At 40.8% G+C, this 27951-nt stretch overlaps 6 protein-coding genes across 7 annotated transcripts; 3 read left to right on the forward strand and 3 right to left on the reverse strand.

The window, feature by feature from the left end:
• Window positions 1-92: 92 nt before the first annotated feature.
• LOC5509506 (testis-specific serine/threonine-protein kinase 4) lies at window positions 93-4950 on the forward strand. 2 transcript variants are annotated; one of them, XM_048733268.1, is made up of 6 exons: window positions 93-964; window positions 1554-2909; window positions 3392-3610; window positions 3724-3770; window positions 3897-4031; window positions 4489-4950. In XM_048733268.1, exons 1-2 carry the CDS (start codon window positions 283-285, stop codon window positions 1841-1843), a joined length of 972 nt encoding a protein of 323 aa, XP_048589225.1. In that variant the 5' UTR covers window positions 93-282; the 3' UTR covers window positions 1844-2909; window positions 3392-3610; window positions 3724-3770; window positions 3897-4031; window positions 4489-4950. The 2 variants fall into 2 exon arrangements, with proteins under 2 accessions (XP_048589225.1, XP_001630015.3); XM_001629965.3 differs by having other exon boundaries at window positions 3392-3606.
• Window positions 4951-5429: 479 nt separating this feature from the next.
• On the reverse strand, window positions 5430-9071 carry LOC5509508. Its single transcript, XM_001629996.3, has 4 exons — window positions 8661-9071; window positions 6952-7682; window positions 6493-6787; window positions 5430-6337 (listed from the first exon to the last, which is right to left on the reverse strand). Exons 1-4 carry the CDS (start codon window positions 8944-8946, stop codon window positions 5490-5492), a joined length of 2160 nt encoding a protein of 719 aa, XP_001630046.1. The 5' UTR covers window positions 8947-9071; the 3' UTR covers window positions 5430-5489.
• Window positions 9072-9648: 577 nt separating this feature from the next.
• On the reverse strand, window positions 9649-10752 carry LOC5509511 (protein ANTAGONIST OF LIKE HETEROCHROMATIN PROTEIN 1). The gene has a single exon (XM_001629997.3). The coding sequence runs from the start codon at window positions 10750-10752 to the stop codon at window positions 9649-9651; it is 1104 nt and encodes a 367-aa protein (XP_001630047.3).
• Window positions 10753-11477: 725 nt separating this feature from the next.
• LOC5509515 lies at window positions 11478-25997 on the forward strand. The gene is made up of 10 exons (XM_048733498.1): window positions 11478-11616; window positions 14420-14651; window positions 15084-15335; window positions 15597-16010; window positions 16150-16743; window positions 20927-20988; window positions 22938-23169; window positions 23551-23790; window positions 24623-24830; window positions 24924-25997. The coding sequence occupies exons 2-10, from the start codon at window positions 14422-14424 to the stop codon at window positions 25308-25310; spliced, it is 2619 nt and encodes an 872-aa protein (XP_048589455.1). The 5' UTR covers window positions 11478-11616; window positions 14420-14421; the 3' UTR covers window positions 25311-25997.
• Window positions 18874-22022, reverse strand: LOC5509521 (protein ALP1-like). Its single transcript, XM_001629998.3, has 2 exons — window positions 19820-22022; window positions 18874-19392 (listed from the first exon to the last, which is right to left on the reverse strand). Exon 1 carries the CDS (start codon window positions 21866-21868, stop codon window positions 20480-20482), a length of 1389 nt encoding a protein of 462 aa, XP_001630048.2. The 5' UTR covers window positions 21869-22022; the 3' UTR covers window positions 18874-19392; window positions 19820-20479.
• Window positions 22173-25103, forward strand: LOC116616352. The gene is made up of 5 exons (XM_032378442.2): window positions 22173-22447; window positions 22938-23169; window positions 23551-23801; window positions 24068-24481; window positions 24623-25103. Exons 3-5 carry the CDS (start codon window positions 23785-23787, stop codon window positions 24921-24923), a joined length of 732 nt encoding a protein of 243 aa, XP_032234333.1. The 5' UTR covers window positions 22173-22447; window positions 22938-23169; window positions 23551-23784; the 3' UTR covers window positions 24924-25103.
• Window positions 25998-27951: the final 1954 nt, after the last annotated feature.

The following is a 27951-nucleotide window of genomic DNA, read 5'->3' on the forward strand; positions in this document are numbered from 1 at the left end:
ACTTCTTCTCCCTTTTAACCGGAAAATAAAGTAATTATTTCATTTTCAGTGCATTGGAATTACAAGGTTTTTTAATTAGTGACGTAGGGAATAATTGTTGTATTCATTTACCGCGCGCTCATGAGTCCTTTCTCGCAAAGTACTTGGAAGGCAACGGAAATGGGTTGAACGCTCAAATCATTACCCAGAAAACGAGGTTCTTAGTGAAGGCATGCCTTCACTGGGAGATAACAAAAAAAATATCGCATTTAGTTGATCGAAAAATAAGTGCGGCTAGTGTTTATGTCTGCGGAGAAGGAGACAAAGCCCCCAAGCTCGTCGAAGAAGGAAAAGTCCCAAGAATCCAAGACTGAAAAGGTTGAAAAAGCAAATAAGGCGACCGGAGAGACACAGCAAGTTTTGGTTGGAGTCAGTGCATTGCTGGAGAGATATGGCTATCAGCTTGGTGATGTTCTTGGAAAGGGAAGTTATGCAGTTGTGCGCAAAGCAAATTCGAAACGCTACAAGAGAGACGTCGCAATAAAAATCATTTGCAAGAAAAAAGCGCCTGAAGATTTTCTTACGAAATTTCTTCCTCGGGAAATAAAAGTCTTGAAAAAAATCAAAAACACTTATGTGACAACTCTACTTGAAGTTATCGAGACCAACACCCGCATGTATATCATTACGGATTTGGCGGAAAATGGGGACTTATTGGAGTACATAAGGACGCATGGCGCATTGACTGAAAAGGCTAGCAGGCGACTTTTCCGGCAAATAACAGCAGGTGTTCACTATATACACTCACAAGACATAGTGCATCGCGACTTGAAATGTGAAAACTTGCTATTAGACAAGGACCTCAACATTATCATATCTGATTTTGGTTTTGCGAGGGATTGTTTGACAACAGCGACTGGCAAGAAGAAGCTGAGTCACACATATTGTGGGTCGTATGCATACGCAGCGCCAGAAATTCTCAAAGGTAACAAAAGAATATAAGTCAGGGGCGGATCTAGCTTGTCGCTAAAGGGGGTGTTTGGCTCGGTTATAAAGGGGGAGGCGTTACATATGTTACATATGGCTTTCTGGCGGCCCAAAGGGGGGTTTAAACCCTCCCCCTGATCCGCTACTGAAAGTAGATCTCTTTTAGTGCACAAATATAGCGCGTGCATATAGCTTTTAACCAAACCATTCTAAGAAATGCGGATTTCGAGAAGCGACATTCGGTAGCGCCCTATTGCGCGCCGTTTTTCGGCTGGCGGAATTTGCATTAGCGGAGTTGGCCTATCAGAGCTTTCTATCTTTTCTCTTGCGCGCAAGGAATTTCCGGGAATTTCTTTCACCAGATTGGCCAGTTGCGCGAGTAATTGCATTTCCCAGATAAGCACCCCTCTTTCTGGGAAAAAATTCTGGTATATTCTTTGTTTTCTCGACCCCTCGGTGAAGTCCCTCCCCCTTTCCCCTCTTTTCATCGTCTAGATCCACAACTGGTGCCTTTCAACCAAATAATGGTGTTTAGTTTGCATGTTATTACACTGTTATATGGAGTTTTATTTAGATTTAACTTCCAGGTATCGCATACGACGCAACCCTTGCTGACGTATGGAGTATGGGAGTCATACTCTACACTATGCTGTGCGGACGGCTGCCTTTCGACGACTCCAATCTACGCAGCCTTTTGCAGCAAGTTCACAAGCGTGTCACGTTCTCGTCACGCGTTAAACTAAGTGACGCTGCCAAGGCGATCATTCATAAGATGCTGACGTGGAACCTGCCCGAGAGGATCACGGTAGAACAGCTATTACAGGAGCCGTGGTTACTTGGTGACGAACCAAGTGAAGAAACCAGTAAAACCGGTTAGCAATAACGGTGAAACCTGTTGACAGGTCCAATGAGACATTGATATGTATATATTCTCTATGAAAGCCCAGAAGTTGGCTTTATATAGAGGATCCCGGCCTCTCGCCTATCCACGGAATCAACGCACATTTGACAGTTTGATTTCACGTCCGTATGTCATTATGTTAGCATTAAAATTTTCTCAGTAAAGTTTTTGTTGTCCAACGCACCGTAGCATTAATTGGTTTGATTCAGTTAGCAAAACGAGAAATCTGACAACGAATAAAAAAGTTAGCAAAACAAGTCATTAGGGGAGACGGGAGCTTTATTTTCGAGGGGACTCGAAATCAAGGTGCGCAATTGATAGCATAGCCATTTTTTTATCAAATAATCTGCTAGCGCGGTTACTTACTCGACGCATCGCCTCTGTACAAAAATCACCAAGTCAACTTACAGGTAGGCTTTAGAAAAGATAGGAAGCAAGCGCAAGAGAGGTCACATAGAACAAGCGCAAAATAAGTTAGAATCGGTCAAGACAAGCTTAAGTGCAAGAAAATTAAGTAGTTGCGTTCTCTTGCGCTTGCTCTTGGGAAGGATGGGAAAATTATGTGCTTTGCCTTTACGTCCCAGTGAAAACTCTCTATTTCTTCTTTTTAACAAGTACCCTTATTGTCAATGTTTACACTAAAAGAAAGAAACAGGATTTTTTTACAACGGGGTTCAATAGCACTTGACATTAATTGGTTTGTGACAATATAGTCTTCAACATCAGCTTTTACGTGCTTGAAATGCAATGAGTGGTTTCAGCTATTTCAGTTTCAGTTTATTTGTTTGCGAAAAAAAGTGAAATGTCAAGAAGCTCAAAGAAAACCCGTACGTGCTTATGCGAGCCATGTTCCCCGAATAAAATATAATACATAGGGCGCGTACACAGGGCATTGAAGCCCCCATTGGCGACCTTCTTATTAAGGAATCTCCAAATTCTATGCTGTTTCCGCTTTTTTCATACGATTCCTATGACTGCGCACACCTCCTCGGCCAATCCTGGGACGCTCCTGTAACAGACAATAAAAAGATTTACAAAAAAGGTACATTTATTACGAAATGTGTTTTTAAAACAGCGTTGCAAGCAGGCTAATAAGAAAGGTTTTCATTTTTTATTTGAGAATATTGATTGAGATATGTCTCAGTGGAAAGAGATGCCATAGACTGTTGTCTAGAAGTAATAGTTCGACTTAACCTATACATCTTTGAGGCTACGTCTACCTCATACAGACATTTTCATCAGAGAAAACTTTTTTGGTAAACTTCTAGCTTGGCCCTCTATGCACTCAAAGTGATTAGTAAGTTTTCACTTTTGTCAAGACATAGATATGTTAAAAACTGATAATGGTTTACCAGTAATGACAAAATATACATGACAGCAAACAGACTTACGCATATTGCAGTGATGGTGTAACAGGTATAACAGGAAAATTCTTGTTCAAGAAGTATTTTAATAAACGACATATTGAATAATCAATGAGCTTCTAAAGCGTTTATAAAAGGGGTTTCCTTTACCCTGACGCAGAAGCATAACCCAAGAAAAGCAAGCTGTTGGTTCCGTAAAGAAAGACAAGTTCTTCGCATGATGATTTCTCGCGGTGTTTTGTGCGCGGTGTTCTTGGTGTTGGCTGGATACGCCTTCTGCCAGGAGAACGATCTTGCGGAGCGGGAAATCGCGGTCGGTGATCTTGCAAAACTCGTAGAAATGAACAGCGACGCGCTAAAGGAGTTGAATAAAAAGTAAGTATTTTCTATTTGATCCATAGTTCCTAGGCTTCTTGGATGGCCTTATGGCTAACAAGACACTTCTGAAATATCTCTTGTAGAACTTTATTATTCCGCTCTTTTTATCCCCAGAATCAGCAGTCTCACCTCCCAAGACAAGATTGTCCTTTATCTGAAAGGTATTTTATATTAACTATAATTAATTCAAGTGATTAGAGCTTTCTGTGTTTTTGCTAAAGTTAAGAGTATCCAAAATGTAGTATAATCATAATTAATAAACTTTTGTGCGCATGCGTATTTTCTAGATATGCGTGGTCCCGTGGGGCCTCAAGGACCAGAAGGGCACAAAGGGTCGCAAGGGGACAAGGGGGCTATAGGTGCTACAGGACCCCAGGGGCCAACAGGGGCTACCGGGCCTATGGGCCCTATTGGCCCCAAAGGTATTACATAGCTGTGTGTTATTCCATCTCGACAAATAAGTCCTTACCTTTTAAGTGCAATATAAATGGGAATAAAATATTGAAGCAAAATGTTAACAACACAATATACATCTTTTGAGCGTTTCATAGTTCGCGATACTTATTGTCACGATATTGTGAGAATCGCAAAATTAAAATGGCGCGAAATTAAATGCAATAACATGTGGCTCTTAAAAATGTTAACCGAATGAAAACCACCATTGCAATTTTTTTGTCGATGCTATAGCATCTTTTCACTATACTCTTTAGATATGTGGCGCAGAGAAAAGATATCTCTTGAATTTATTCGAATCACACATTGAGCCCTCGATTTCTATAACGTCGGCATTCCTTATAATAAGTTGACAAACATAGCACTCCACTAAATTTATCTGATGTCGAAAAAAAAATATATTATTGTTATTAAATTCTTGTACAGGACAGACCGGCCTAACAGGCGCTAAAGGACCCACCGGTCCCCGCGGACCAATGGGTAACACAGGCCGCCCCGGATCCGACGCTCCCAAAGGCTCCCTACAATGTGTTGAGGCTGTTTCTCGTGGGAATCACGCCCAATGTCCTGCCGGTTACCTAGCAACAGGATGTGCGTGCGGACATCGCTGCGGCTCCTGGAATACCGATAACCACGGGACACGCTGTTACTGCCACGCTGGTTGCATGGATGGAAACCGAACACTTGACTGGACACGCGCTATGTGCTGCAAAGTCGTGTAGATCATATTGTCTCTAGTTAAAACAGAATGATGGAATGCCACGTATAATGTAGATATTTAGAATTAGAAAATAAATACATTGTATTTGCCTAGAAATTAAAAAAAACTTTCGAGAACTTTTACAAAACGTCTGTTCAAAGTAATAAAGGCTTCATCAAAACTCAAAATAACTCAGTCTACTTTTATTGTATCTGAGCACATAAGATGTCACATGCACGTACGCGACTAAACAAGAAGAAACAAACGATAAAGGAGATATGTGCATATGATGATAACATCACATCTATAGCAACCAGATTTTTCCCAAGAGATTCTAGTGTGAAAAAGATCTCGATATTTTTCACTCTACACTTCAGCGAGCTGTGCGTGGGGTAGCCAACTAACCTGGTTATTGACACCCTATCAGTGCGCCTCTTGTACATTTGGGTTGTTTAGTTCGCTTGATAGGAGTGTTAGATCATATCGCTGTCTGGTTGGGATGGGCGGGGGAGGGGGGGGGGGGGGCTAGATTTGTGGGGTAGTGGTATTGATTGGATTTTATACCGGAGTTTGTGTGGTATTGATTGTTTTTATACCGGAATTTGTGTGGTATTGATTGGTTTTTATACCGGAATTTCAACAAATAAAATAATCCCGAAATGACCTCTTAATTTTAAACATAAATTTTATTTCAAATTATACAATCTTAAATTTCATATAAACTCAATCACTTATCAATTGCGCCATCGTCATCTGGTACGGTGACCTCAGTGTTTTTGTAAGATGAGCTGTCACCCGTCTTTTCACCATCTATCACAGCCAACTCTGTGTCAGTCTGATCAGTATCTATATTCACCTGAGACTTGACATTCGGCTTTCCCTCATTGTCAATATAATCATCCACACAGCCAGTACTTTGACTGTCACTACTCCTGTCAGGTTCCTCTTCACCCCCACCCATGCCCTCTAGGGGCTCTTTGTTCTCCTCCTGATCCCGGTTGTAAATTACGCACACTTGCACGATTCGAGTGAAAATCTGAACTCTGTGGTTCTTGGTGTCCGCAACAAGCACGTTTCCGCTAGTATCTATAGCAACGTCATAAGGGGTATTAAAACATCCGGGATCATCTCCGACATTTCCAAAGCTACCAATATACTGCCCTTCTATCGTTATCACTTGAATGCGATGGTTTTGACTGTCAGCCACCAGAATGTTCTCTTCCTTGTCAAGCGCAATGCCTCGCGGGAAGGCAAACTTGCATATCCCGATACCGTTCGCACCGATAGTCTTTGGGCGCGTCAAGTCCTCGTGAAAGAATACTTTTAATTGGTGCTTTTCATTGTCGGAAACTATAACGTCACCGTGTTTTGTAACAGCGATTCCTATTGGATAGCAGAGTTCCTCGGAGCTTCCAATAAAAAATTGGAATTGGCCTTCGTAGTTGAATTTCTGAATGCGGTGGTTGGCACGATCTCCGATGTAGATGTTGGAGGAATCATCAATAGCTAGGGAGCACAGATCTGGCCGGGGATCATGCTTACTGTAGATCGGCAAGATGGGACGCACAAACTCTCCTAAAAAGACCAAAGAAAGAAATCACATAAACGGGACTAGTTGGGTCCTGTGATTATTGTCCACTATACACGAAGTTCCTTTATATTCGTGAGGTGATTATGTAGAAAATAAGAAGGGGACTTGGAAATCAATCCTGTTACGAATCATACTGTACCTTTTCTATTAAACACGCGCACAATATGCGAGTCAGTCATTACCAAATCGCCCCGATGACTAACAGCTAGTGCGCATGGGCGACATTTCCCGCCAATGTTGAGTGGTTCGCGCACAGTTTTCCCGCCAATATCCAAAACCTGCACGCGCGCGTTGCCATAGTCGGCGACGTAGAGCTTCCCCCAGCGGTCTACACCTATGCCGACAGGCGTGTTGAAGTGTGGTGGTGAAGTGCCTTTTCCCTTTCGTCCAATCACTGTAGATTCGCGATCCGTGATCTCATGGTAGTCGAGAATCTGAAAAAGGAGTATAAAACTAAATCACAATAGGGATAATTGTTCTTCTTCACTCAAATCAATTCCAGGGTTAATAGCTATACGAGAGAGGATAGCAGAAGCACTTCCTAAAGCGTTCGTAAAATCCCACACCGCGTATGGGTGATCTAATTTGCAAAACTCACTTTGAAGTCGATGTTTCCCTCGGCGTTCTGTTGGGATTCCCGATATGGGATTCTCGGCGTTCCTCTTTGACCTCTACTGGATAGCGCTGGCGTCAAGGGATTTAGCCGAGTCGTGTCGCTCAACTCCTGCGTCAGATTCTCAAGTTTCTCGTGCATCTCCATGCGCATGCGCTGATTCTTCCGGATGTTCTGCTTTACAACGCGGATCTGAATGATGCAATCGTGCACAAAGTCCTCAAGTTTGATCATCTCTTCGGTGCGGTGCCGAATCTCCACGTGAATCGATCGAATGTCGTCTAATGCTTTCTGGTGTTTCGCCAGCAGTTCGTCTTCTTCCTTCTTCCCCTTTTCGTACTTCTCCATCTTTTCCTTCCATTCCATTTTCAATTCCGTACTGTCCTTGTTTTGCTCTAGCGCCTTCTTGACTTTATCAAGCTCGACTTGACTTTTTTTCAAAAAAAACCTCACAGTCTCCAACTTGCGTCCGCAAGACTCGATCACTGCGTTGTTCCCGCTGATGGTTTCCTTTAGTTTCTGGATTTCGTCTTCTTTCTGGACAAGTCTCTCGTTGTTTGACTGGATGTGCACCTCGTACTGCTTGGTTTCGTTCGTCAACTCTGTCTCTCCGTCTTCGCTTGAGCTGATCTCTACTTCTAGGCGTTCAATCATTCGCAGGATTGACTCTCGCTTTTTGTCTCTCTTTACTATGTTATCATTAGCGTCTTTATCTCCTGATAAAAGATCAATGACAACTTTGTATTCAATTCACAGATATTGCGCAAACAAGGATATTATGATGTAAATTATATAGCTTCTTCATAAAAGGCGGCACCGTTTTTCCTACCCAGCTATGCAATGAGGTCGGAACGGGCACAAAATGTGTGTGGTTGGTTGGGAATAATCTCAGGATTGGACACTTGTCTTGCCAAAAAATTGATGCAATGAAATTTTTTTTAAAGCTTTTGTTCTTTCACATAAAATCTATCCCATGATCCTTAATATCTCCATTCAAAACCTTTATAATTCTCAGGATCAATCAAAACTTAAACATTGTTTATTCAAATGTTCTAAGGGTTCCGTTGGTATATTTGTCACTATTTCAATATTGTCAATAAACGCCATTTCACCTGCCATGTTTTAAAGGGCTGTTTGGAACCGTGCCTTAGTGGTATCCTTCTTCATATAAAAGCAAACTACTGACAGACAACACAATGACAAGCCCGCTTGAAATAAATTACATGACATTAAAACGACAAATTCCTTCCATGGGGACACGTGCCGTGCATCGCTGTCATTGCTCGCGAGGGTCCCAGAGCGACCGCAAAGAATGCTGGGTTACCAATTAAAAAAAACCATTCAAGTTATTATCACCAAGTCATGGTAGCGATAATGGGCCAAGTGTGTAATTGCCAGCTAACGCCAAACTGATATTTAAGCATACCGAGGTTTTATATCCAAACTACAAACAAATTAGGAGATCTAAAACAAAAAGAACTCAATTCCAATAGCGCATACCACCGTTGTAGAGCAATGAGATATAGACTTAACAAGATTGTCAAAAATTCGCCAAACTATATCTTGTCGTTCACAATTTAGTAGGACAACTTAAAAGGGCTATAAGGGCTAGGAGTCAAATGGGTTTGAGAAAACGCTGAAAAACACAAACACAAATCATAACAGCGCATCAATTAATCCAATAAAATACTTACCGAAACTCACACCTGGTGAAAACCTTTCTCTGAAATTATCCACCAAGTTGACGAGCCTCAAACACTTCGCTTCAACCAGAAGCTTTCTTAGAAATGCGAGTCTCTTCTGGGAGACTAAACCTCGCGCTCTCAATGCCTCTGTCAATTCCTCTCCCGAGTCAAGATACTGTAATGTCTCTCTGTTTATATGACCTTGCAATAAAAATTTCATATATCGGACATTTTCTACTTCCAATCCCCTACCGATGTCTTGAAGCAAGGCACCAAAAGGTGTTTCCTCCGACATTCTGGGGCGCAAAAGGAAGAAGATTTTGTACCACCAGGTTGTCTAACTGAGAATGTTTTCCCCTTAGTAACGTGGACTGTTCAATTCATCATTTGCATTTTGTTAATCAGCATGTTGACGCGTAGATCTATGCCAACAAAAGATCCGTTACGGCTCTGAACGACTAAACAGAATCATCTTCTTTTCTTTTATTGACCATTAAATAGCGATTATCATGCATAGCGAACCAAGCGAAAAGAAAAATGACTGGACTCACCATGTCCATGGCATAACGGATGGTTTCTATATGCAATCTATCTTTTTTGTTTGTTTTAACGAGGATGAACTGAAAACGGTATCTGAATTACAAATATCCAACAAGCTGGATGGAGTATTACTTTTCAAAAAGCCCCCACTGCTTCAGTCTAATATCCTGCGTGCCGATTATTTCCAGTTGCATCACAGGCTACAATCAAAATCTTTACACTTTTATAAGAAGTGTTTAAAGCATGCAGAAGGCTTCAAGCCTTGTGTAGATATATTGCTAACAGTCAGCCAGTGCTTCCTTGAAGGCGATCATATCACTTATAAGTTGAAATATTGCATGCACAGTGTGGCAGACCTGTAAAAATCAGTCAGTTATATCTTGAAACAGCTAATGTGGGGCAAGAAACTATCAGAAATTTATGGAAAAGCCAGTGTATTGCCATGACCTAGGACTAGCTAAGTATTACTGTGATCGGTCAGATATTTATGGACAACATTTGAACTAATGTGCTCAACATGAGCTCTAAGTGCTTCCCTTACATCCTCCCCAGTTGATTTATCGAGACTTGTGAGGATAGAAACAGCCTCTGCCGTGTCATCTTCACTATCCTCTTTCCCAACATATGGGGTGCTCTCATACTTTGCAGGATGCGGTATAATAACAGTGGGGTCTTCTTGCTCCACACATATGTTATGCAGAACACAACATATAAGAACTGTTTCCGGAATCTTCTCAACATTTTCATCCAGGCAACTTCTTGCAAGAGTATTCCATCGACCTCTTAGCCTAGCAAGAGCATCTTCAGCAATATGTACAGCAGAACCTAGCTCAGAATTGAACCTTTCTTGGCTTGGACTTAGCGTGTTGTTATCTGGGTAAGGACATATGCACCATTTTCTCAGTTTATATGATGCATCTGTTGCTATTATTGGCTTCACTTGTAAGCCTTCTACAGTTGCAGATGGTGAGTTTAGGATGACCCCCTGTTTGACGTTCTTGTATATATCACTAATCGCCAGGGCCTCTGTGTTAGTTATACCTCCTGGGTAGCCTGTGCTTACATCCAGGAACTTCCCACTACTGTCTGTAACAGCCTGTAGTATCATGCTATGGCACTTAAGATTATCATTGTAGTACTTCATCTTATGGGTAACAAGGCTTGGGGCTTTGATTTTGAAGCGCACAGCTTTAATAGCCCCAGCCAACTGAGGTATCTGGCATTTCCCCTCAAACCCATCAATAGCTGCCCTTGTGTCCTCTTCGGTGGTCGGAAACTTTATAAAATACTTAGCATTTTTAACGAGTACCTCACAAAACTCGTCTTTAATGTAAAGAGAAGTTCGTCTGCCAATACCAAACTGCTCCCCAGTTTTATTATACGGGCTCCCTGTGGCAAGGCGAAACAGGCCTACGGCAACTCTCTTTTCCACAGGTACTGACTCTCTCATTAAAGTGTCCTTCCTGGCAAGCTGAGAACCAAACGTATTCAGTATATACATGAAAGTGTTCCTACTGACATGGAACTTCTCCATCCATAAGCTGTCCTCGTAGCTATTCATCAAAGCTGAGTCAAACCATGATTGTGGACGCGGGAGAACCCATGCACAACGATTTGACTTTTGTTTCTCCTTCGGCTTATTTAAGCACAAGCAAAGGGCTGTAAGTTCCCTTGTACGTCTTTGTGAGAGAAGAAGCCGAATTTTCCTTATAAATCGTTTTCTGCGTCGGGCAAGAATTCTTTCTAGCGAAAGTCGAAGCGTTTGCTCGAGTAGTCTACACGCTTGCGGGCGATCGAATCCCCCATTTTCGGCTAAATTTTGAATAGTTTCAAGATTTGATTCCATTACAGACAATATATTAAAAGGTATTGTGATATCTGGTCAAACGTCTGTTAGAATTTGTCTGTCCCAGTGACTCTTCAAAAATCATACGAACATTTGACTTGTGTGGACAAGGTCTCAGCACGCGATCAATCGGAAGAGACGACCGTTGGATGGACCAATCACAGGCAAGTACATAAGCCTGGTGAAGACAGCCCTTTATTGGCATCCACACGCATAACCAATCAGAGCGGTTCTTGTGTGAACGACCTGTCAATCTGATAGAATTTTGAAAAATTTGCATGAAGCCTGGAGTTTCGAGTTGCGAAGGCCCTCGTGCCATCTGTTTGTGAGGAAGAGTGGGAAATATCGTGCCCAAAGTGCTGGCTTTTCGCCACAAAGCTTCTCCAATCCTCAATCCACTGAATCTTCGTAGGTTCACACGGTAGATGGTACAACATTTTACGATTTCTTTCGAAGGAAGGTTCCCACACACACGAGTCGATCGAAGGCCGAAGAAAGGTCTCCGTTTGTGCTTGCTTGGCCTCGTCGAAACCAGCACGGCTGCCATATTATTCGGTCACATTTGACTTTTTGCGCAAGGTGGGTATCATACATGGTTCACTGATACTGCAGATACAACGACACTTTTGTAGAACGTTATGAGCATGAGGTTATGGTTGACTGATGTTAAATTGTCACATTCTTTATCATGACATACCTGCAACCTTACTCTCAGAAGTAAAACGTTTGAAGAAACATACCCTGCAACCCAAAAATAAAAGATTAGATTTAAAGGGTCCGAACATAAGTTGACAAATTTGTTTATTATTTTCTAATTAAGACAATGAAACATGACTTTTACTTAGTTTTATTTAAACACATTGACCTCTCAACCGGCCTGTACCGCCTTTGGTAAGTACCCACAACCCAAAAAATTCATAAATGTAAACTAAACACAACAAGATGAAGATACTCAGGCATCAGTCTAAGGGATAAATGGTCTTGAAGATATGCATCCAACCAAGGTGTTGGCATCTAGTCTTAAGCCAAATGATAGCACAGATTCTTTGACAAATTTCAAATCGAACAAGAAAAGAAAAGCAGAATCACCCCTCTCAATAAAACGCTCAAAATACCACACAAGGGAGAGAGATCAGCAAACACAGCTCAAGACACAAATAGATACCTTTATTCTGATCCTCCAGGTTCATTTCCATGGCCTCAAAACACAATGTCCACTCCTTGAAGGCTTGTAAAACCACGAAGATGCCTTTACGAATTGAAAAGCATTCTGGGAGATCCAGGGGAAAATTCACGAGGGGAGGGCCAGTCAACACTCCTCTCCCCAAAGTCAGATGGTTTTTTACAAGTCTTTTCACCCGAAGCCAAACAAATCAATTCCAGGTCATACAGACCCAGAATAGCAGTGTAAGCAATTTTGGGATCAATTTGGTTTCAGAAAAGACAGCATTTAGGAGAGCTGTGGTGATTCATTAGAAAATTATTTTCTCATCCAGGCAAAGCCAAACACGAAAAAATCATCATGAATCCACCTTTGCTTGCAAATATCCATAAGCAAAGCACTCAATTATGCCCCAAAAGACTTCATGATGTCCTGAGACACTCTCCTAATATGCTCATAGCTGTATTTTTGATGAAAAATACAAGCAACCATCAACTTGTGCTGGCTTCAGCACAATGACGAGGGATTAAAAGTGGGGACCGCAAAGCACTGTTGGAAAGCTTGGATACCGCTGACTAGGTGCAGCTGTGTTTGACTTTGACGGGCTTTATAAAACTCAGAATAGGGGGGGAGGTATCTGTTTTCAGTCTGTTTTTTGTAAATTCAGCTAAAAAATAGCCAGGAGTCAATGGGTTAAAGATTATGGTTTTTCATCCCTTCCAGCCCTTCCGCCCTGTATCCACCCACAGGTAGCCCAGGCAGTTGTTTTGAAGCTTGTTCGTAGCTTGGAATCGGCTTTTATTCTTAGAGGTAAAACAAGTGGATTGAATATTGCCAATATAATTGCCTTAAAACTTGGAACATGCCTTGTTGTTGTCTATACAAATTTTTTTCTTTTGGGGGGGGGGGGTTCTTAACGGAATTTATGACTTCTTTACCCCTTTTAAGGAAAGAGACAAGGTTGGAGGCGCCATTTTCGGTAGCACTCAAATACCATCAAAATTTACGAGGAAAATACAACAAACCAAATATTTTTATCTCGCAGACCTATGCCAGGGTACAATTACATTCGATACGTGGCAAAACATCCGAGCTAAACTATTTTCCCTGGCCGCTAGCCATTTTTAATGAGTAAGCAGCCATTTTACTCCTTGACCGACGTCGTTGGACAATTAGGTACGCTTGGCTGAACACGGAGCGAAGCAAACTATTATTAGCCTGCGAAGTCTAGCTGCGAGGTGGAAAGTCTGCAAGGCTGTCATCAGCGGATAGCAATCTGTTATATAAATTAAGCAAAAATAAGAGATAACAGATTATTTACCTTGCTCCGAAAACTGATATTTCTGAATTTTAGACCGCGAAAAAGTGACAGCCTCACGCTAAAATTTGTTTGCTTCGCTCCTTGTTCAGCCGAGCGTACCTAATTGGAGTAAGTACGCAGCTGCTTTGTCTCCTATTATCTCTGTTCTACAAAGGATTGCTTTTGTCTCTATTCTTCTTCTTCTTTGTGTCGAGGTGCGGATATTGTTCATTTGCCCAATCAAATTGCAGCTTGTAAGAGCTGCGTACCAACCCCTTAATTGTCCAACGGCATCGGTCAAGGAGTAAACTGGCTGCTCACTCGTTTTAAAAAATGGCTAGCGGCCAAGGAAAATGATTTAGCTCGGATGTTTTGCCACATATCAAATGTAAGTGTACCCTGGCATAGGTCTGCGAGATTATATATATTTAATTTGTTGTATTTTCCTCGTAAATTTCGACGGTATTTGAGTGCTACCGAAAATGGCCTTGTCTCTTTTCTTAGTAGGGGGGAGAGAAGTCATATATTCCGTTAAGAAAACCCCCCAAAATCGCATATTACACATGAATATGACAACAACAAGGCATGTTCTAAGTTTTAAGGCATTTTTGTTGGCAATTTTTCACAAAAAAATTCTACTTCAATCCACTCGTTTTACCTCTAAGAATAACAGCCGATTCCAAGCTACGAACAAGCTTCAAAACAATTGCCTGGGCTACCTGTGATCCGCCCCTGCCCACCGATGAGCCTCACAGCAGTTTACATACTTATAATTGTTGCCTCCTTTGTACCCAGGCACCCTGGAAGCTTTGTAAAGTGCAATAGGCTAACCATAGAGAGAGTTAGAGGGGGGAGATACTCAGCTATATACTTGAAGGTTCAGTGATTATTTCAATAATTTAATCCCACTATTACTCTAGAAATGCAGAATTCATTCCAAGTCCATATCCCGCAACAACAAGGAATACAGCAAAACCTGCAAACATCTAACCTGAATAGTGGAGGGAACAACCAGACAGGGTCAACTGATATAATCTTTGTGCCAGTTTCCCAACCTGGTCAACCCTCTAGAGATGCTATTAAGTCAAACAATCCTGGTACTAAATGGTCTGATGCTGAAAATAGATATCTGATTGCAATCTGGAAAACAAGGTGTGTTATAAGAAAAAGTGTATAGCCAAGTATATGGGAATAGTACAAGAGGGGGCCTGGGGGCTGGTAGAGTGTTTAGTCTTTACCTTTACTTTATGCTGAAGTCTAACAAAGACAAAATTGGTATTCACTTATAGAATTTTCACCATTTTCTTTTGAGTAGTCACTACATCCAGCAAGATCACATTACAAATAGTAGCATATGACTGATTTGGATCTGGATATTAACTGATCAACCCTGACAGTTTGGTAGGGTTGCAATGTTGCTTTGGGTTGGAAATTGTGTCAATACCAGAATATTTTACTGACTGGATCAAAACTTACAACAGCAACTGAAAAAAGACAACTAGATGCCAGATTTTGCAGGAACTGGTAATTTTTTTATGAGAGTATTCAAAAAAGAGAGAGCATAATTTTTTTTACATACACTAGACTGCCAATTGCCAAGAAGAAAAGCATCTATATATGGGAATCCATAGCAGAAGAATTGAACCAGAAGAATTCAGTTGAGGGGATCAATGCATTCCGCACAGCCACACAGTGCAGAAGCAGAATGCGGCATCTTGAAGATGACTACAAGAAAGCCAAAAATGTCAGCGATGGAGAAGAAAAATTCCTCTATTACAAGGACATTGATGAAGGAATGAAAAAAAAAGACAGGGCAAAAATGCAGACATTTTCCAAGTAAGCTTTTCAAAATACTATTTGTTTTCTCAAACTAGGAGTGGATAATAATTTAATAGGATTTAAACCTATCTTTTTTAGTAATTTTGAGAAATGAATTTCAAACACTGTATCTCACAACTGTAAGTCTCACATTGACCATGAATTTTCTTACCTTGCTCCCTGTTTCTAACAACTTGTTTCCACTTCACCAAGTTCCTTGCTCTTGGTTCTCCTGAAAAATGCCTTTTGTCGTGTCTTTTCTTTTTTCCAACTTTCTAGCAGAAATAAAATTATACAGTCATTCCAACCATCCTATCATGATGATGATGATGATGACAATGATGATGAAGAAGATGATGATGATGACAGTGATGATGACGATGACTCTGATGATGATGAGGGATACCATTTATCACATGGGAGGAGACTTCCACATGATTATGCACCCCTCACACCTCAGCAGTGCACAGAGATGATGTTACGTGTACAGAACCAAGCTGCCTATGACATGTCAATGGCAGCCAATAGGAGTCCATACATTCATCCTGCAATGCACGCTGCAATGGTACATGACCAAGCCATGATGGGGGGAATGTTACCCCCCATGAACAGAACAACGGCCCCGCCCAGAACTAGAAGCAGCAAGTGGAGTGATGCTGAAACCAGATACCTTCTTTCTATCTGGAAAAACAAGTAAGAAAAGAAGACCGATTTTAATTTGATGCTATTAATATCAGGTACACACAAAATGTGTGATATATTTCTCCATATTTTAATTACTTCCATGATTAGCACCCAAATAGAGCTTACACAAAATCATAATTGTTTATAGGTACCCAATTAGTAAAAAACGCAACTACAAAGTTTGGGAAGCCATTGCAAAGGAGTTCAATAAACACATGGCAAATGAGGGCATAACTCAGTACAGAACAGGCATCCAATGTAGGAAGAGAGTCAAGACTCTAGAAGATGAATTTAAGAAGATCAAGATCACTGGAAAAGACCCTGAGACTTTTGACTACTATGATGACTTGAGAGAGGTGTTTGACCTACATAAAGCAGTGTCTGGGATGCGTTACGTGGCCAAGGCTGGGTTTGACGATGACACAAGTCCTGATTACCAACCAGCAGGAGGTAGTTCAAGCAAATCAGAGACCAACCTAGACGGGGCCAGTAGAAGTGCAGCCAAGAAGAGAAAAGCCCCTGAAGGGAATGACACAGGAAAGGGAAAAGACAGGAATAAAGTAAAGGCAGAGCAGCGGGGAATAAGCAATGAAGTACTTATTGCATTCTTGGAGGAAAGTCAAAGGAGGGATCACGAATTCTTTAGACAGATGGCTGACATGGAGGCCGAGCGTGACAAACAGAACATTGATCAGATTATGGGGATGGTCAGGGATATAGTAGGGGCAGTAAAAAGGGATTAAAATGTAGAGAAATTGTCATACCAGTAGGTTTGTCTTCTCATGTAGATAGTGAGTTTTGTTATGTCATTCATCTATTTTTATTTTCAATGTTGAATAACAGGGACAGGTTTTTTTTTTTCAAAGAGGGGAGGAGGTGGGGATGCAGTACAAAGTCAGATTTTGTGGGGCAAACAAATCGAGGTGACTTTTTACACAGTATACTTTTCTCTTACAGAGTCGGGAGGGGGGACGTACAATGCAACCAGGGCATATCCAAGATTTGCTAGCGGGAGAGGAAAATGGACAAACATAGATGTATTAACAAATTGTAGAATCTGGCCACTCTTTGTAGGAAGAAACCTATAGCTATGTGTTCGTGTGATGAGTTATTCTTGATCAAACATGATTTTTGTAATTTTCCTGAAAAAGGGACTTAATAGTTCATTTTATTGGAATGGAGAGGGAGTCTCAGACAACACTTAATTTATAGTAGTAAACCCAAAAACAGCCGAGTCCACAGCCTCAAATGACTTTAAATAGTGTCTCATTTGTTACAGACATAATCATTTATATGAATATAAATAAAAAGATATTTGGTTTATACACTGCGTTAAATCAAAATATTTTGTGTTTTTCCGTTGCAATGCGTGACGTCTATACTGTCACGCAATATTCAGAATCCCAGTTGCACGCGTCCAAATTATATTGATAATGCTTTCCCTAGCCAGGGTTTTAGTGTTATTATAAAAGCAGGAATTTTGTTTAAATATGAAGCTCAGCTTTGGCCATATCATTCTCCTGATCCATTCTCCTGATCCTGTGTCTTGTGCTCGCAGACACGATTACAGAACAGAAAGAATCTTTTTTTGGAAAAAGTGGTGACTAGCTGTAAGGATAAATCCAAATGTTTGGTAAGCTAAAAACTAATATCATACACTTCGCATTGATAAGGTTAAGACGCTACAAAGGACGATGTATGGCTGCACTAAGGTAAGGGCAATACTGTTCAGGGTGGGGTACCCAAATTAGCTATTGTTACCAGCTTTGCATTTCTGTATATTGTAGTGCTGACTTGAAATAACAGACAATATTTTCCAATTGCGTTATAGAAATGTAGAGACCTATACATTGCGAGAATGGTTTATTATTATTTTTTCAAAACCTGTCCGCCCCCCCCTTAATAACACCGGTTTGCTTCCAGTTTCCTGGGCCGAGCTCCATGAAAGCCATTTCAGTTTTGAGTTCGTTTCGCAAGTATCACAAATTTGTACCAGCTCATTTCGTCTTCAACGAAGACGAGAATTACAGTATTTCAAACAGTCCACGCTGTGGCTAGGAGTTTGGTATGGTGAAAACAATTTCCATTTTTGTGCAAACGGTTAGACTGTGTACATATTGTACATGTTTTTAACCAGTACATAGCAGCTGGTCAAATGCCATCCTTGGAATGTAATTTGCAGACAGCGTAGCCCCACGCCACCCAAGGACCAGAAGGGCCCAAAGTGACAAGGGGACTCCAGGGGCTAGGGGCCCTAAAGGTATTACATAGCTGTGTGTTATTCCATCTCGACAAATATGTCCTTACCTTTAGTACAATAAAAATGTGAATAAAATATTGAAGCAAAATTTAAACAACACAATATATCTTTTAAGCGTTGCATATTTCGCCATACTTATTGTCACTATATTGTGAGAATCGCAAAATTAAAGTGGCACAAAAATTCAATGTAATAACGTGTGGCTCTTAAGAATGTTAACCCAATGAAAACCACTGTTGCCATTTTTTGTCGATGCTACAGCACCTTTTACTACTCTTTAGATATGGGGCACAGGGAAAAGATCTCTAGAATTTAAATCATCTAGACTCGAACCACACATTGAGCCCTTGATTTCTATAATGACATTCCTTTTAATAAGTTGAAAACTAGAAGCTCTCGTGGAGAAGTGAAGTGCTCAAGCTCATAGATTGGTTGGTCATCCAATTGCAAGGGTTAAATCAATATTCTTTTAGATTTGTGTGGGGCAGTTCCAACATTTTCCATAAGCCAGATTTATGCAAGACCACCTGTTTTGCAGCCACTGTCTTGGCTGATCACTAACCCTTTGTTTTATGGTTTCTCTGCTTGTTTTATAAGAAAAAAGGAACAAAATAAAAGTGAGTCTTATTTTATTAAACAAAAAAAAATTAATTGAAGACCCTAGGAAGGGAAAGGTGAAGTCTGATAACCATAACAAACAATCTGATTAGCTGTGGAGGGGATGTGCAGTCATAGATATTGTGGAAAGTAAGTATATTTAAAAAAAGACAGCTTTTTGGTGGTTGAGTGGGAGGGGCACAACCCGTGTGCCCACCCCGAGCTGCATGCCTGTACATACGCAGTAAGCTATTTGGGTCTAAGTGGTGGCCATGATAATAGCTACTGAAAAGATTATTGCTCATGTATTAACATATAGTTAACTATGCAGAATTTATGGTCTCCTGGTTATCCCTAACAATAGCTTCTGCATGTAAGTACACTGCAGTATTCACTGGAGCCCACTGATTTGTAAAGAATCTCTGTGTCTTCTCCGTGGCTGTGTTTGCCTTGGTTTAAAATAATGAAGCAATCCATTTTTTTTTATTTCTTGGGCAATGATTTGCAATCATAGTAGTTCTGGACTGGACAATGCTGTGGAAATAGAGGCTCAAAATATAAAATACTGTAAATCAAGTATCGAGTAAAATAAAGCAATGTCTGATATTAGAAGGGCCGAGAAGCGGGGCAGAGAAATGAGATTTTTCGGATTGACTTTACATTTCCCTTTATACCAAAGTCTTATCAAATGAGGCAGAGATCTACTGAATGCTTATTATTTACCCGTCATCTTAGGAATTTGGTTGGTTTGTCTTCTCTTCATAAAATTATTTCACTCAGTTGCATATATACACAAAGCCTTACAGTACACGCCAGGCAATGGGATTTGGGCTGTTTGAATATCTTTCGCTTTTCCCTTAGGTGAGGGGCTAGTTTGATTATCCGAGTTCTTTTATTACCAAATGACAAACTTCGAAAGCCATGATAAGCAAACCATCGGATCATAAGTCGTCATACTTACCAAATAATTCTTTGATATCGCCATCGTATTCGCGGTATAAATCGAAGGAGCTTTCAACATTATCGGAAACACAAGGTAAGTGCGTAAAATCCTGGTGAATCGCGGACTGCCAAAGGTAGCCCAAATCTTGGTTTCCACAAAGTCCGTCCAAATAGAAGCTGGAAAGGCAACGCATAGACTACTAATTGACGATGAGGGGAGGGGACGTGAGATTTCGTTTCCAAGATGGCGACGGTTTGTTCCACAGGAAACCCAAATCGACACGATACCGAAATTAGTGTTGCTCTCGCTCGCTCGAGCAATAACATAGCACTCCACTTATTTTATCTGATATCGAAAAAATATATTATTGTTATTGAATTCTTGTACAGGAAATACCAGCCTAACAGGCGCAGACAACAGGCTACAATCAAAATTATTACATTTTTATAAGAGGTGTTTAAAGCATGCAGAAGGCTCCAAGCCTTGTGTAGATATATTGCTAACAGTCAGCCAGTGCTTCCTTGAAGGCGATCATATCACTTATAAGTTGAAATATTGCATGCACAGGGTGGCAGACCTGTAAAAATCAGTCAGTTATATCTTGAAACAGCTAATGTGGGGCAAGAAACTATCAGAAATTTATGGAAAAGCCAGTGTATTGCCATGACCTAGGACTAGCTAAGTATTACTGTGATCAGTCAGATATTTATGGACAACATTTGAACTAATGTGCTCAACATGAGCTCTAAGTGCTTCCCTTACATCCTCCCCAGTTGGTTCATTGAGACTTTTGAGGATAGAAACAGCCTCTGCCGTGTCATCTTCACTATCCTCTTTCCCAACATATGGGGTGCTCTCATACTTCGCAGGATGTGGTATAATAACAGTGGGGTCTTCTTGCTCCACACATATGTTATGCAGAACACAACATATAAGAACTGTTTCCGGAATCTTCTCAACATTTTCATCCAGGCAACTTCCTGCAAGAGTATTCCATCGACCTCTTAGCCTAGCAAGAGCATCTTCAGCAATATGTACAGCAGAACCTAGCTCAGAATTGAACCTTTCTTGGCTTGGACTTAGCATGTTGTTATCTGGGTACGGACATATGCACCATTTTCTCAGCTTATATGATGCATCTGTTGCTATTATTGGCTTCACTTGTAAGCCCTCTACAGTTGCAGATGGTGAGTTTAGGATGACCCCCTGTTTGACGTTCTTGTATATGTCACTCATCGCTAGGGCCTCTGTGTTAGTTATACCTCCTGGGTAGCCTGTGCTTACATCCAGGAACTTGCCACTACTGTCTGTAACAGCCTGTAGTGTCATGCTATGGCACTTAAGATTATCATTGTAGTACTTCATCTTATGGGTAACAAGGCTTGGGGCTTTGATTTTGAAGCGCACAGCTTTAATAGCCCCAGCCAACTGAGGTATCTGGCATTTCCCCTCAAACCCATCGATAGCTGCCCTTGTGTCCTCTTCGGTGGTCGGAAACTTTATAAAATCCTTAGCATTTTTAACGAGTACCTCACAAAACTCGTCTTTAATGTTAAGAGAAGTGCATCTGCCAATACCAAACTGCTCCCCAGTTTTATTATACGGGCTCCCTGTGGCAAGGCGAAACAGGGCTACGGCAACTCTCTTTTCCACAGGTACTGACTCTCTCATTAAAGTGTCCTTCCTGGCAAGCTGAGAACCAAACGTATTCAGTATATACATGAAAGTGTTCCTACTGACATGGAACTTCTCCATCCATAAGCTGTCCTCGTAGCTATTCATCAAAGCTGAGTCAAACCATGATTGTGGACGCGGGAGAACCCATGCACAACGATTTGACTTTTGTTTCTCCTTCGGCTTATTTAAGCACAAGCAAAGGGCTGTAAGTTCCCTTGTACGTCTTTGTGCGAGAAGAAGCCGAATTTTCCTTATAAATCGTTTTCTGCGTCGGGCAAGAATTCTTTCTAGCGTAAGTCGAAGTGTTTGCTCGAGTAGTGTACACGCTTGCGGGCGGTCGAATCCCCCATTTTCGGCTAAACTTTGAAGAGTTTCAAGAACTGATTCCATTACAGACAATATATTAAAAAGGTATCGTGATATCTGGTCAAACGTCTGTTAGAATTTGTCTGTCCTAGTGACTCTTCAAAAATCATACGAACATTTGACTTGTGTGGACAAGGTCTCAGCACGCGATCAATCGGAAGAGACGACCATTGGATGGACCAATCACAGGCAAGTACATAAGCCTGGTGAAGACAGCACTTTATTGGCATCCACACGCATAACCAATCAGAGCGGTTCTTGTGTGAACGACCTGTCAATCTGATAGAATTTTGAAAAATTTGCATAAAGCCTGGAGTTTCCAGTTGCGAAGGCCCTCGTGCCATCTGTTTGTAAGGAGAGTGGAGAATATCATGCCCAAAGCGCTGGCTTTTCGCCACAAAGCTTGTCCAATGCTCAATCCACTGAATCTTGAAATCTTCGTAGGTTTTATACGGTCGATAGTACAACGTTTTACGATTTCTTTCCAAGGAAGGTCCCCACACACACGAGTCGAAGAAAGGTCTCCGTTTGCTTACTTACTTGGCCTTGTCAAAACCAGCACGGCTGCCATATTATTCGATCACATTTGACTTTTTGCGCAAGGTATCTATACATGGTTCACTGATACTACAGATACAACAACACTTTTGTATGAGGTTTTGATTGACTGATGTTAAAATGTCACATTCTTTATCATAACATAAGTACCTGCAACTTTTCTCTCAGGAGTAAAACGTTTGAAAAACATACCCTGCAAACCAAGAATAATGGATTAGATTGGGGGTCCGAACATAAGTTGAAAAATGTGTTTAATTGTTTTCTAATTGAAACAAAGAAACATGACGTTTACTTTGTTTTATTTTAAAGATGGTGGTTTTTTCATCCCTTCCAACCCTTCCCCCTGTATCCGCCTCTGCCCAGCAATGTGCCTCACAGCAGTTTACATATAATTGTCGCCTCCTCTGTACCCAGGCACCCTTGAAGCTTTGTGAATGCAATAGGCTAACCATAGAGAGAGTTAGGGGGGAATACTCAGTTATATACATGAAGGTTCAGTGATTATTTCAATAATTTAATCCCACTATTACTCTAGAAATGCAGAATTCATCCCAAGTCCATATCCCGCAACAACAAGGAATACAGCAAAACCTGCAAACATCTAACCTGAATAGTGGGGGAAACAACCAGACAGGGTCAACTGATATAATCTTTGTGCCAGTTTCCCAACCTGGTCAACCCTCTAGAGATGCTATTAAGTCAAACAATCCTGGTACTAAATGGTCTGATGCTGAAAATAGATATCTGATTGCCATCTGGAAAACAAGGTGTGTTATAAGAAAAAGTGTAGAGCCAAGTATATGGGAATAGTACAAGAGGGGGCCTAGTCTAACAAAGACAAACTTGGTATTCACTTATAGAATTTTGACCATTTTCTGAGTTGTCATTAGACCCAGCAAGGTCACATTACAAATAGAAGCATATGTCTGATTTGGATCTGGCTATTAACTGACAGAGACAGTTTGGAATGGTTACAATGTTGCTTTGGGTTAGAAATTGTGTTAATACCAGAATATATTACTGACTGGATCAAAACTTACAATTACAACTGAAAAATAGACAACTAGATGCCAGCTCTTAAAGGAACTGGTAATTTTTTATGAGAATATTCAAAGAAGAGAGAGTAATTTTTTTTTTACATGCACTAGACTGCCAATTGCCAAGAAGAAAAGCATCTATATATGGGAATCCATAGCAGAAGAATTGAACCAGAAGAATTCAGTTGAGGGGATCAATGCATTCCGCACAGCCACACAGTGCAGAAGCAGAATGCGGCATCTTGAAGATGACTACAAGAAAGCCAAAAATGTCAGCGATGGAGAAGAAAAATTCCTCTATTACAAGGACATTGATGAAGGAATGAAAAAAAAGACAGGGGAAAAATGCAGGCATTTTCCAAGTAAGCTTTACAAAATACCTTATTTGAACTTACTTAAACTACACTAAGAGTGGATAATAATTTTATAGGGTTTAAACCTTTTTTATTAATTTTTAGAATTGAATTTCAAACAATGTATTTCACAGCTGGAAGACTCACATTGACCATGAATTTTCCCACCTTGCTCCCTGTTTCTAACAACTTGTTTCCACTTCACCAAGTTCCTTGCTCTTGGTTCTCCTGAAAAATGCCTTTTGTTGTGTCTTTTCTTTTTCCCAACTTTCTAGCAGAAGCAATGTGATCCAGTCATTCCAACCATCCTATCATGATGATGATGATGATGACAATGATGATGAAGAAGAGGATGATGATGACAGTGATGATGACGATGACTCTGATGATGATGAGGGATACCATTTATCACATGGGAGGAGACTTCCACATGATTATGCACCCCTCACACCTCAGCAGTGCACAGAGATGATGTTACGTGTACAGAACCAAGCTGCCTATGACATGTCAATGGCAGCCAATAGGAGTCCATACATTCATCCTGCAATGCACACTGCAATGGTACATGACCAAGCCATAAAGGGGGGAATGTTACCCCCCATGAACAGAACAACGGCCCCGCCCAGAACTAGAAGCAGCAAGTGGAGTGATGCTGAAACCAGATACCTTCTTTCTATCTGGAAAAGCAAGTAAGAAATGAAGACAGATTTTGAATTTGATGCTATTATTATCAGGTACACACAAAATGTGTGATATATTTCTCCATATTTTAATTACTTCCATGATTAGCACCCCAGATAGGGCTTACACAAAATCATAATTGTTTATAGATACCCAATTAGTAAAAAACGCAACTACAAAGTTTGGGAAGCCATTGCAAAGGAGTTCAATAAACACATGGCAAACGAGGGCATAACTCAGTACAGAACAGGCATCCAATGTAGGAAGAGAGTCAAGACTCTAGAAGATGAATTTAAGAAGATCAAGATCACTGGAAAAGACCCTGAGACTTTTGAGTACTATGATGACTTGAGAGAGGTGTTTAACCTACATAAAGCAGTTTCTGGGATGCGTTTCATGGCCAAGGCTGGGTTTGACGACGACACAAGTTCTGACTACCAACCAGTGTAACCTTTTATAGGTTACACTGGTAAAACATTTCCCGAATGTAATCCTGAAGCTTTTCCCGAATGTAACCTCCAGTCAGATGGTGACTTTGCTTGGGATAGTTTAATCAAATCAGAAATCAACCCACACGGGGCCAGTAGAAGTGCAGCCAAGAAGAGAAAAGCCCCTGAAGGGAATGACACAGGGAAGGGAAAAGACAAGAATAAAGTAAAGGCAGAGCAGCAGAGAATGAGCAATGAAGCACTCATGGCATTCTTGGAGGAAAGTCAAAGGAGGGATCATGAATTCTTGAGACATATTGCTGACATGGAGGCCGAGTGTGACAAACAGAACATTGATCAGATGAAGGGGATGGTCAGGGATATAGTAGGGGCAGTAAAAGGGGATTAAATTGTAGCAGGGGCGGCAGAGGGGGTGCCAGACCCCCACTTTTCTGAGCGGATGTTTCTTTATATATGAACGTTTTTTAACTCGGGAATGCGAAGCATGTACGAGTTATTGTGGGGACTCCAATGTCACTCCATCATTGGATCACTAATCCGTAAACTTTTTATGGTCTTTTTGTGTTTTTGGAACACAGCAATCATTAGGTCATCCTGTAAACTTTCGGTGTTCAACTTCCAGTTAAAGCTTAGTACTATGAAAAGGCTTTGGTATTGACCTGTGACCGCTAGTGTCATTTTTTGTATAGCCATAAAATATATATAAGCTAGTATTTTCAGAAACGTCAAACATGTGGGTTGAGCGTGCACATGCGCCTTCGTCACCGTCATCAATCGATCTTTTAGGTTCAGTCCAATTCAAGTTGTTATTTTGCAAACAAAACAAGTAAAATGATAGCAAAGCTTTTAATTCTCTTTCTTTTAGTACTTGCCAATTCGTGTCTCTGGGTTTTCACGTTGTTTGTTGTTGAATTTGTGCTGGAAGAGCGACTAGTAAAACTGTGACTTTTAAGTCCGAGAAACATAAGGTAAAGGATCTGTTAGCTGGTAATAAGAAAAAAGCCCCTGTTCGAAGGACAACATAGAAGAGGATAGATTTCCACAACTTACTTTTTCACAATTCTTCCCAATCAACTAAACTAAATATCAAACAAAACTCGTAAAAACATATGGCCCCTGCTTCTTCATCGAATAACGATTTTGCGCTTTTCTAGAATGTATATCATAAAACACATTGTATGACAGTAGCGTGCTCAATTATTGTGTGTATTTAATTTTGTTTCCAGAAAGAATATGCTGAAATTTTACATGCTAGCAAAAAGCTTTTCGATCATTACGATACCAATAGTAATAAAAATAATTTTAGTTTCTGGTCAACTCAGTAATGGCACGGGGTTGTTTCTTACTGAGGGCGCTAATTTCTTTTTTTTTTACTTTTTATGATAATAATTAATTACAATGTTCTTTGTGTGTCATGACATTGAAAAGAAAAGAAGGTATAAGGACATTTTTATGTACTCGCAGCATCTTGGATGTGTTCATCCTTTGTTCACTATCCTGTAAATCTTTTATGCACACAAGAACATAACTAGGAAAATATATTTGCATTCACGAGTTGGCTCAGAGAGCCTTCGATTTTAATAAAAAATTAACGGGTTTCAAGCGGTATATATGCAACTGACGACAAATTTGTTGAACAGTTTTAAATTCCCACGTTCTTATAAATAGGATATGGAACCACCACCCACCCCTCCCACCTGAAACCACCAAACACCACTCCCCTGAAACCACTACCAACCCCTCCCCCAACTTTTGCCCCCCCCCCCTACTAATGGGACCACTCTGCCACCTCAGTGTAGTGAACCTGTCATACCAGTAGTTTTGTCTTCTTGTGTAGATAGTGGGTTTTGTTGTGTCATTCATCTATTTTTATTTTCAATGTTGAATAACAGGGACAGGTTTTTTTTTCAAAGAGGGGAGGAGGTGAGGATGCAGTACAAAGTCAGATTTTGTGGGGCAAACAAATCAAGGTGACTTTTTACACAGTATACTTTTCTCGGGGGGGGGGGGGGGCATACAATGCAACCTCTCCTAGATTTCTGGGTAAGTGGTGAATTGAGACTAAGTGGAGTACCAGGGCATATCCAAGATTTGCTAGTTGGAGAGGAACAGGGGCAAACACATTTATAAACAAATTATAGAATCTGGCCATTCTTTGTAGGAAGAAACTGGAGAGGGGGTTTGCACACCTATAGCTATGTGTTTGTGTGAAATTGAGGTCTTTATCTTGTTTTATTTAGTTATGATGAGATTTCCTTGATCAAACTTGATTTTTGTAATTTCCCTGAAAAAGGGACTTGATAGTTCATTTTATTTGAATGGAGAGGGAGTCTCAGTCATAACACTCATAGCAGTAAATCCAAGTCCAGGCGAACGCACCCCCCACCATACATCGGCCGTAGGTCCACTTTCGGTTCTCAATAGAAGTGCTCAAGAGACCATGATAAGAGAACGAATCCCGAATTCTCTTACATCATTGTCTCTTGACGTGCTATTTGTAGACAAAACTATTAAGCATAGATTACTCTGTTATGTAACCAAATCCAACAATAAATGTCCCGTGGAGATACTGCAAAGGCATAGAAAATTTCTTTTTGCTTTTTTGGGGGTGGTCAGATTCTTATCAGAGAACTTATCACGCCCCTTGGGAAATTTATGTCCACTTTTTTCGGATTTTGCACCCCCCCCCCCCCCCCCCCCCCCCCCCCCCCCCCCCCCCCCCCCCCGGGGTCCACAGCCTCAAATTACTGTAAATAGTGTCTCATTCGCTACAGACATAAGCATTTATACGAAAACAAATAAAAATATGATATCTGGTTTATACACCGCGTTAAATCGAAACCTTTTGTGACTTCCCGTTGCAATGCGTGACATAGGTACTGTCACGCAATATTCTGAACCCCAGTCGCACGCGCCCGAATCATCTCAACAATGCTTTCCCTAGCCAGGGTTTAAGTGTCATTATAAAAGCAGGAACTCCGTTTAAATATGAAGTTCAGCTTTGGCCATATCATTCTCCTGATCCTCGC

The sequence above is a fragment of the Nematostella vectensis genome, chromosome 10 (assembly GCF_932526225.1).
Source record: "Nematostella vectensis chromosome 10, jaNemVect1.1, whole genome shotgun sequence".
Lineage (NCBI taxonomy): Eukaryota > Metazoa > Cnidaria > Anthozoa > Actiniaria > Edwardsiidae > Nematostella > Nematostella vectensis.